The sequence below is a fragment of the Berghia stephanieae genome, chromosome 12 (genome assembly GCF_034508935.2).
Source record: "Berghia stephanieae isolate SIO BIC M18660-M18661 chromosome 12, UCSD_Bste_1.3, whole genome shotgun sequence".
NCBI lineage: Eukaryota > Metazoa > Mollusca > Gastropoda > Nudibranchia > Aeolidiidae > Berghia > Berghia stephanieae.
Window position 1 is genome coordinate 34,363,859 of NC_088371.1, and position 10,192 is coordinate 34,374,050.

The 10,192-nt window shown below is 37.3% G+C and overlaps 1 protein-coding gene across 1 annotated transcript; it reads left to right on the forward strand.

The window, feature by feature from the left end:
* The first annotated feature begins 6,586 nt into the window (after positions 1-6,586).
* On the forward strand, positions 6,587-9,510 carry LOC144957946 (uncharacterized). The gene is made up of 2 exons (XM_078889507.1): positions 6,587-7,339; positions 9,348-9,510. Exons 1-2 carry the CDS (start codon positions 7,102-7,104, stop codon positions 9,485-9,487), a joined length of 378 nt encoding a protein of 125 aa, XP_078745633.1. The 5' UTR covers positions 6,587-7,101; the 3' UTR covers positions 9,488-9,510.
* The last annotated feature ends 682 nt before the right edge of the window (positions 9,511-10,192 follow it).

Here is a 10,192-nt window from a genome sequence, read left to right on the forward strand (position 1 = left end):
TGTCTCAATCGTTTCTATGTTATATGTTTGTGTTGAGAATATTGGCTATTAAGCTTAACTGCTGGTCAAAATACTTCGCGATGGTGGTGGGCGAACGAATCGGCGGTCCCAGAAGTGGGTGAGAGAGGGATCTAGAAATGACTTGGGTTTGAAACGAATATTTTTGTGTTCGTGGATAGCTCACACGGTAGAGCCACGCTCTCACTTGCCAGGCGGAGTTGTCGTACCAATAAGGTCGCAGGTTCAAACCCCACCACCGCCGCGAAAAATTTTTATTCTCTATTGTCTTCTGGCACTTTTCTACTCACTTCATATCTTGTTGTTACCAACATAAGTGCCTGCTCCACTCACTTTTCTGTGTGCAAACAATGTAATTTTTGAACTTGAGAGCGGGTCATTCACAGACGCGTTTAATCTGTAAAAAAAACCCTCAATTTTTAAAAAGCACTTAAGTTAAATTATGAAAAAATAGATTAAGTTATCAAAAATGTGATTCGAGATTTGATCGAAAGTTCTAAAAATGCACAGGAAAAAGAAATTGAAATGAAATGATATCCAAAATAAGATGAGAGAAGGGGCGTGAAATGCGTACACCTGGCCGATTGTGTTCTGTTTTGATTTATTTTTTTTACCTGGCATTTGCATTTCGTTCAAGCAGACCTTGATCTCTCTCTCTCTCTCTCTCTCTCTCTCTCTCTCTCTCTCTCTCTCTCTCTCTCTCTCTCTCTCTCTCTCTCTCTCTCTCTCTGTGTGTGTGTGTGTGAGTGTGTGTGTGTGTGTGTGTGTGTGTCAACGCTCACTTTATCCACGCCCGTGGAGTTTGAGGAGACATTTGATTACATAACCGTATGGTAGGAATGAAGGCGACGTTCATTTATTTTAGACAGCCTCTTATATTAGTTCTCACTAAAATAAATCATCAGACTATAAACGTTTAAGGTTACACACAATTGTTGGTATGTTTGTTTTTGGTTGGCGGTTTTGTGGGCATTTTACATAAACGCATAACATCAATACCGTGGAGCCTCTCTGTTTTGTGATCTGTATGTGTTGACTACGCCTGTAACACGCTCATTTCTCAGTAACTGTTTAGTAATTATATTATAATACTGAATACCATTTATTTGAACACTACAACATGAAGTTTTCAAACGGAACGGAGCGTCCAAAGATCGATTTACAATATGCCTACCTGGATACCTCTGCATTGAGCTTTTAGACTTGGTGTAGTCTCCTTCGCTCCACCTCATCTATTAATGATTGGACCAATTCTTATAACTGAACTTGTTTCCTAGGATGTTACTTATCTCCAACTCTGCTTTGAATTTATTCAAATTTTTTGTTGATACTGTGGTTTCTTGCAGTTTATTCCAGTTATTAACAATCCTAGCTGAAAAAAGTTCCTTCTTTCATTTGTCATCCGTTCTTTTCCCAGTTTCTTGCTGTTTCCTCGAGTCTGAATGTTCTTATTTGGTTTAAGAAATCCTGCCTCTACCCTGTCTATTCCCCTTACTATTTTATATGTTTGGATCATATCTCCTCTTCTTCTCCTGTAATCTGAGGTCGGGAGATTTAATTCTTTCAGTCTCTCCCAGTTTTTGTCTTTCAAGTGTGTGATAAGTTTTGTTGCTCTCCTTTGCACTCTTTCCAAACAGTCTTTGTCTCCTTCAATGCTCCGTGGACGCAATGAGCACTGCAACTGACATTGGAACAGACAAATTCTGGATCAATATTTCCAGACCATCTGATGGGAGCAGTCCTGAAATTAAGAACATCGCCACGTTCATGCTCAACTTACTCACAGTTCCACACAGCAGTACCCACTGTGAAAGGGTGTTTTCCTGTGTCAGCAAAATAAAGACTGACCAACGTTCTAGTCTTGGTGCAAAACTTTTGGAAAGTCTCTTAGTCATCAAACACAAGAATATCTCCACCCTCTGTGTCAAACAATTTTCAGTCCATGAACTCAGGGGGCTGAAAAGCTGCTACACTAGGTCCTTGCAAAAGGGCAGTATAGAGGGACAATAGATTTCTGGATTTGTGTACATAGTGTAAATAGTTTATTAATTTGATGTGTGTAGTAGCCTATATTAACAATATAAACAATAACCCTTCTAAACACCTCCTTGTCCCCACCGTCAACTTGTGCATTGTTGATTCTACCTACGCTTCTACAGCCGACATTGTTGCGGTAAGTTTCGTTTTTAGTACGTTTCGGGGTGTTACTATTTTTTTTTCACTATGTTACTGAAAATTACAAAATTATGGCCCTCTTGTTACGAATTTTGGAAATTTCAGGTAGGCAGGTCAGCCTTCAAACTTCGGATACCATAATGCAGTTGGCATATTCCAACTTTGATCTAACCATAGTCTTGTAGATGGTAGTCATGTGTTTTGGTTTCAGATTCTTGAAATTTCTTTTCACTATTCCGAGTGTTCTACCAGCCTTAGAGTGAACATCTTTAATTTGCTTCTTGAAGTTTAGCTTCTGTCAATAAATACTCCTAGGTCTTTTTCCCCATTGGATTTTGGCAGGGGTTTTTCTTTCATTATATTAAATTTTAATACCTATATTTTTTGCAAGGGTACGCGTTTCGCGTTTTGAAGACTCGCTTGCATCAAACAACACATATAATGAACAACGGGATGACGAGAACGAATACATTTGAATTGCTCCATTTTATTTTTTTGAAAATATCAAATACAGAAATAAAAGAGCAGGACCGTTATAAGATAAAGATCTGAACCAGTCGAGGTGGACTGGTTTTTTGAGATGTTTTTTTTCTGGTAATCTTCTTTCTTGCTTTGTCTGATACCGTTCATACACATTTGTTTAGATCTTTATTTTACTAAAGACATCTAGGTTTTGGTCGAATCAAATAAACCAATTAAATGTTACAAATGTAGAACTATAATAACTACTTCTTCTATTGCTATTGTCCATTTAACGCCAAAGAAACTCATTTCCTTTGGCCATTATATAGTTTGCTTCTCTGTTTTGTTCATAACCACTAAGCAGCCTTACTACTCAAAAGACACGTATTTAACAATATGGACGAAAAACTCGTCCTTCATAGGAAAAAAAAACTCTCAAGCATTGGAACTCGCGAGGTCCCTTGGTTTGACGAGATGAGGGTAATTTAAAGCGATGATGTTTGGAGGACGAGTTTTCTGGCCAAATTTTTAAATACAACTAAAAAACAAACAAAAAAGATCTAGACCACATCAGAAAATTCGCACAGGATAGAGATAAATGAAGTGAGATGACCAACAACGTGGAGGAAACGCCTCAGCTGACACTCTTTCAAAGAAAATTAATTCCAAAGGAAGTAGCCATCTATATTCTCACAAACACTGTTTTTTAAAAAAAGAGTTGCATCCCTGCAATAATGTCAACAGAGCTACACCCAACTATACTACTACTACCACTACTACTATCACTGTACTACTACTACTACCACCACTACTACTACTACTACTACTACTGCTACTACTACTACTGCTACTACTACTACACTACTACTACTACTACTACTACTACTACTACTACTATATTAATAATAATAATACACATTTATATAGCGCTCATTCTCGTGTAAAACACAAGCTCTGGGCACTTTACAATATAAATATCAATTTTAAGTGAAAAACAAATAATAACAACAATAATAATTCATAGCCAAATCAAGGATTCATGTAGAGTCAAGCAAAACAAATACAGTAAAAGTGTGTCTTGAGATTCTTTTTAAAAGTAGCTAAAGACTTGCACTCCCCAGACCACGTGGTAGTTCATTCCAAATTTTGGGGCCGAAACAAGCAAACGATCTATCACCAAATTTTGTTCTTGATCTTTTTTTCCGAAATTTTCGTTTGGTCATTACATGACCTTAAAGTGTAATTTTCAAATTTACATATGACCACGGGATCTGTGAAATATGCCGGTGCTATACCAGCCAAACACTTATAAACAAGACATGCTGCTTTGTAATTTGTGCGCTTTTCAATGGGCAACCAGTGGAGAGAGGCCAACAAAGGGGTTGCATGATCAAATTTTTTTTTGCCAAAAACTAATCTTGCTGCACTGTTTTTCAGTAGTTGTAATTGTTTAATAGAAGCCTGAGGCAAGTTGACAAGCAGCGAGTTACAATAATCTAGTTTCGAAAAAATGAGGGACACAACCAATGTTTTACATGTTCCAATTGCAATATACTGACGGATCGAACTGATTTTCTTCAATTGAAAGTATAAAGATTTACAGAGAGCAGAAATGTGAGCTGACATTCTCATTTCTGAATCAAAATAGACACCCAAATTTTTCACAGTCTTTGAAACTTTGATCTTTTCACCCCAATCAACACCTCAAGACCATCATTCACATTCAACTGCCCTCTATTTCCCACAATCATCACTTCTGTTTTGGACTCATTCATTTTCAACTTGTTTGCATCCATCCATTCTTTCACATCCGTCACACATTCTTCAACACGTTTCACAATATTTTCGAGATTTTTAGTTTTATCAGTAGCATAAAGTTGCGTATCATCTGCATAGAGATGATAGCGCAGCCCATGACCAGTGATGACATTAGATAATGGAGAAGTATTCTTCTTCTTCTAGGTTCCATGCCTGGTCCAGGCTTCGGATACTGCATGAATTATCTCTCTCCATTCCCTCCCTGTCTCTTGCCTTTTCAAACAGCTCTTGGATTGTTAGGCTGGTGAAGCCCTTCAGTTGGTCTATGAGTGTTTTTCTTTGTCTCCCCCGGGCGCGTTTACCAGGTATTTTTCCACAACTTGCCAGGTATTCATTCTTATCTTTCCTTACTATGTGTCCGAAAAAGGATAGTTGTCGATCCACTATTAAGGGCATTAGTTTCCTTTGTTGGTATGTTTGTTTTAGCACTTCTTCGTTCGTTTTGTGTGCAGTATACGATATTCTCTGCATCCTTCTCAAGCACCACATTTCAAAAGCTTCAATGTTCTTTTGTGTTTCTGCATTTGTAGTCCAGCTTTCGCATCCGTATAACAAGATTGGCCACACGTAGCACTTCAAGACTCGGAATCTAATCCCGAACGACATCTGTTTGTTTTTCAAAATGTTTCCCAGGTCCATGAAGGCCTGTTTGGCTTGAGTTATTCTTGCTCGTATGTCTCGGTTACATCTTCCATCTGTTGTCACTATTGAACCTAGGTATTTAAAACTTTCTACGTTGGTAAGTTGCTCGCCGTGAATCGTTATATTGCAGGTGTTGTTGTTTTCGGGGTTTTTCTGTATTACCATGCATTCCGTTTTGGTGATATTCACTTCCATTCCCTTGGCTTCACTATCTACTACCACTTTGTCAACAATCTTTTGAAGTTGGATTTCTGATGTTGCAATGAGTACCGTATCGTCTGCGTATCTTATATTATTTATGTTGTGACCTCCCACTTTTATTCCCTCCATATTATTTATGCCCCTCATGATTGTTTCTTGGTATAGATTAAACAGATCTGGTGAGGCAACACACCCTTGACGGAATCCTTTCTTAATAGGAATGGAATTTCCTGTAGAGTTTCCGATTTTGATAGATGCCTGCTGGGTGTAGTATAATGTTTGCATGAGTCTGAGGTCTTTCTCATCAGCGCCAATGGAGTGCAGTTGTTTTAGTATTTCTTCGTGGCGTACTCTATCAAAACTACTACTACTACTACTACTACTACTACTACTACTACTACTACGACTACTACTACTACTACTACTACTACTACTACTACTACACTACTGCTGCTGCTATTACTACTGCTACTACTACCACAACAAGAACAATAACAAGAACAACAAATACTACTACTATTACCACTACGACTACTGCTACTACTACTACTATTACCACTACGACTACTGCTACTACTACTACTACTACTACTACTACTACTACTACTACTACTACTACTACTACTACAACAACGATGTGGTCTTGTGGTATAACACTCGCTTTCGGACCGGAGAGCAGGGTTCGAGTCCCGCTCTGAGCGGCGCTTAGTTGAGTCCTAAGGGAAGGCTTTTTTACTCACATTCTCCGCCGTACTCGGGTCTAAAATGAGTACCTGGACCGTAAACAGCGTTGTTTCTGTAAATAAAATAAAAGATTAATATCGCTTATTAGGCCTCATGTATCGTCCAACATGTTAGATGTTGTTGGCGAGGGAACTGCACGATTAAACGTTTTTGTTCATAGGTTCTCACAAACGAAGTGCACACGTCGATCACAAAATGATATAATTTACAATTGAATGACATTCTAAAAATAAACTAACATAAGCATGGTTATTTTTAGATCAAAGGTATCAATCCACTTTGGCCACCGATACTTATTAATTGCCAGTTGGCAATCATTGTTTGTACATGTGATCAATTATGTGTCATATCAACATATCATATGTATTTTTAGAGTCATTTAAGTTAAATTACAGATGCAGTTTCATAACCATTGTGACCAGGCTGACGTAAATGTATCTTATTTTTTAAACTGCTACGATTACTCTAGGGGCGATATTATTGGGAATCTCCTATTTCCTGAACCACGCCCCTTTTCGGCTTCCTTTACCTTATCGGGTAATGTTTTGATATCTGGATCCTTGATTTTTTTTTTTTGCAATGTCAGTCCAGGATGCAAATATTCACACTCCATTGACTAAGCATGTTGTCGGTGTCTGGATCTTTCGACATGACCTTACTTGGATATATAAATGAGGAATGTTACCCACGAGACATCGGGACCGTTGGCAATGATAATGGATCCGTAAGTCCCTAAGTAAGAGTAAGAGGCGTTGACGAGTAGCAGTGACAGTGACTTGTTTTATTCGCCTGAAGAGAACAAATGTGAGGAGAAAATTACCACCGACAATCAATATTCAATATCAAACATACGATGATATCATCATTTGATTTGTTTTGACAATAATATTTCTGTGATGTTTCCTTCTCTTTAAAAAAAAAAAGAAAGAAAAAAGAAACTGGACTTATATTTTCCGCTTATCCGATCCTCTTCTTCCATGCTTTGTTGTTGATTTAGATATCTAGCTAGATATAAAATTTAGATTAAAAAATTCAACAATAATGAGGGACGACAATAGTGTAACTGGAGTGATACATGACGGTTCTAGGACAACAACCAGTGACGCTGATTATTCAATGCAAAACGAAGAAGAAAGCGAATGTATTCCTCAGCTTCACCTGGTAGATGCCATCGGGAATGAAGGCCCTGCTTTTAAGGCTGTGAGACAAAATGATATACCCAGACTCTCAGCCTTGATATTCACCGGATACGATATCAACTCAACCAACAGTGATGCAGGTTAGTAGCTACTAGTAGCAGTGCAGCGTTGCAAATTTAGCTATAGTGAAGCGTCATAATCAACTCAAGGCCACACAGTATGGCAGGTCGTTGAACTCGGTACCTTTTAGGTACGAAGCAAAGACTGTACTGCTGAGCCATGCAGCCCCAGTGCCAGGGTAAACGCTTTTAAGTAAGTTCATGCATTTATGTGATAAACCACACGATTAATTAAATGCTGATGGTCCTGATAACTCAGTTGGTAGAGCACTCAATTCACAAGCATTGGGAACAAGATGAAGTCAAGATTTTTTTCGGACTCACCTGTCCACCCAACAGTGATTGGGTAGCTGGGTCTGTTAGATCTGGTGGAAAGTACCTTTAGATAGAGAAGTGCATGTCCAAAGGGTAGCTAGCAATTGCTATTGCCCGTCTCATGCTGTAGAAACCGGGATAAACTCCATGGGCTTAACTCTATAGCTGCTGAGCAACGCGTCATGCTTTGATCGGTCTCTTTGCGCTGTGCGGAGTAACGTAGACTGCGTTGTTTGCATTTTCTTTATAGTTTCGTAAATTTTAGCAGGTTAGACTTTTTATTCCACAATTTTTCCATTTACTTAGTCATTGAGAGTGATCTTTATTTTGGTACCAAACATTTGGGTCTTCTTATCCAACACAGTTCTCACAATGCCATTATATTAGGTGTACCCCCATGCCCTTTTCGGACATGAAAATAAATACACAATTTTTTAGTGAAAAAACTCCGCGGTTAAAGGGTTAAAATAGCTCCGAAGGACTATAACCGCAATATATATATTGTATATAAATATAAATGGATTCACTCATTTATATGGCCGAAACACATGTTTCTGTGGCTTCCATCCACGTCTTCAGTCGGCATACTATGTCCGTATTTATATTTATATTATCTTTAACCAATGTTATCAAGCACTCTCGTACCTACAAGTACCCATCAACAGATGACCGTACAAACCTAAACTGCAAAGCCTCACTCTTTTATCTTTCATAGAGTGGTGACACACTACTGGATTATTAAACCCCACCCACTCTCTATTCTTCAACTCGTCATGATTTCACCCATGATGAAATTTAATCATGATATTATTTTGTTTGATTTTTTAAATTTGCCACTTTTGAGGTCGAAAATTTGTTGCAATTAACTGAAGTTTGTTATAATAAACCAGTTACTTTTATATAGAATTAATTCGGTTTCTTGGAAAATGTTGCAATTAACCAAAAGTTGTGATTATCCGGAGTGGACTGTATATATTTGGCAAAATTTAAGTTTTTCTAACACAATGGCCCCAAAACCACTGGACCAATGGTCACCAAATTTTGCATGGCGTTTATAATTGCCATGAAGATGGTTTGCATGTATTATGAGATTGATTAGATGTGATGATTTTATCGAAAAATCAAGTTTGTGTCATCAAATCCCATCAAAAACATACACCCATCATTTTTATTTGTGTGGCTAGCGAGTATGACAATGTGGTATGAGTACTTGCGTTGAATCGATACTTGTTAGTGGAACCTCTCAGTATTTTAAATCCAGTCAATTTCATAAAATTTATATATGACTTATTTTTCATTCTTAACATTGGGAACAAATTCTACGATAAGTGAGCGAAATATATATGTTATTAAATGCAGAAAATATCTCTTCGTGTACAAATAAAAAGCTCTGTGGAGTTCCCTTATGAAGTTGAAAAATTCTTTGTCTGTTAAAACAGGAGAAATTGAATTCACCCCTACAACACTCAACACAAAGCTCTATGGTGAGGCTGAGGACCTAAAGCGGACCACAGACTTCATAGCAGATATCGGACTGCAGCCATAGATGTCCATCAGAGGAACGAAGAAGAAGAAGAAGAATTCAAATTTGAGTCAACTTTTAATCCATAAATTTTAAAGTGATTGACTTATCATAATGTTTGTCAAGCCAGCACCATTCATTGAGCGGACAGCTAATGCTTGTTACATCATATTCTTTTTTCTTTAATTTCAGATCAGCCTTATTGTGAAATCAAAGACTTACATAGGATGGTGAGAAGTGTCAGGCTGAAGTCCTACACACCTCTCCATTTGGCAGTTGCACACTCCAAATTAAAAGTAAGCAATTCAATATTCATTTTTTTGTACCTATAAGCTAGAACATTTATCTAGTGTAATATCCAACAAGCCCGCTCAAATTGCTTTACCTGGGGTCCCTAGCCAACAGCAACAATTAATATGTAGGAAGAGACATGATGCCTACTAGTTAGGCGAGGTTACAATTTTGATCTTTATTCGGTCAGAGATACTTCATTAAAACACAAAACTTTATACATAAATGGTTAAGTGGCATTTCATTTTTTAAAGAATCATATAATTTCTTTCCTTTTAATGTAGTGATATTGTTATCTTAATTTGAATATGTATACATATATACAAGCATTTCATATCGCATACTTTACACAGTTGCACCCAAATCGAGTCGGCATGAGACCTAGTTCATCACAATTAATCGTCAAAGTGGAGACTGATTGTCTTCTGAATTATAATTTCATTGATTGCAAACCTAATTATTTTCACCATTAATTTCATTGATTGCAAACCTAATTATTTTCACCATTAATTTCATTGATTGCAAACCTAATTATTTTCACCATTAATTTCATTGATTGCAAACCTAATTATTTTCACCATTAGAGCAATGATAAACCTAATTGCAACAGTCTTGCTTGGAATAATTAACAAAAATTAATTTAACATCTTGGAAAAATAACAAAATACTAAACATGCACCGTTTTGGGCTCAAAACCCTGCGTCAGTCAATAACAATATTGTTTTGTTTTTATTATTGACCGAAGA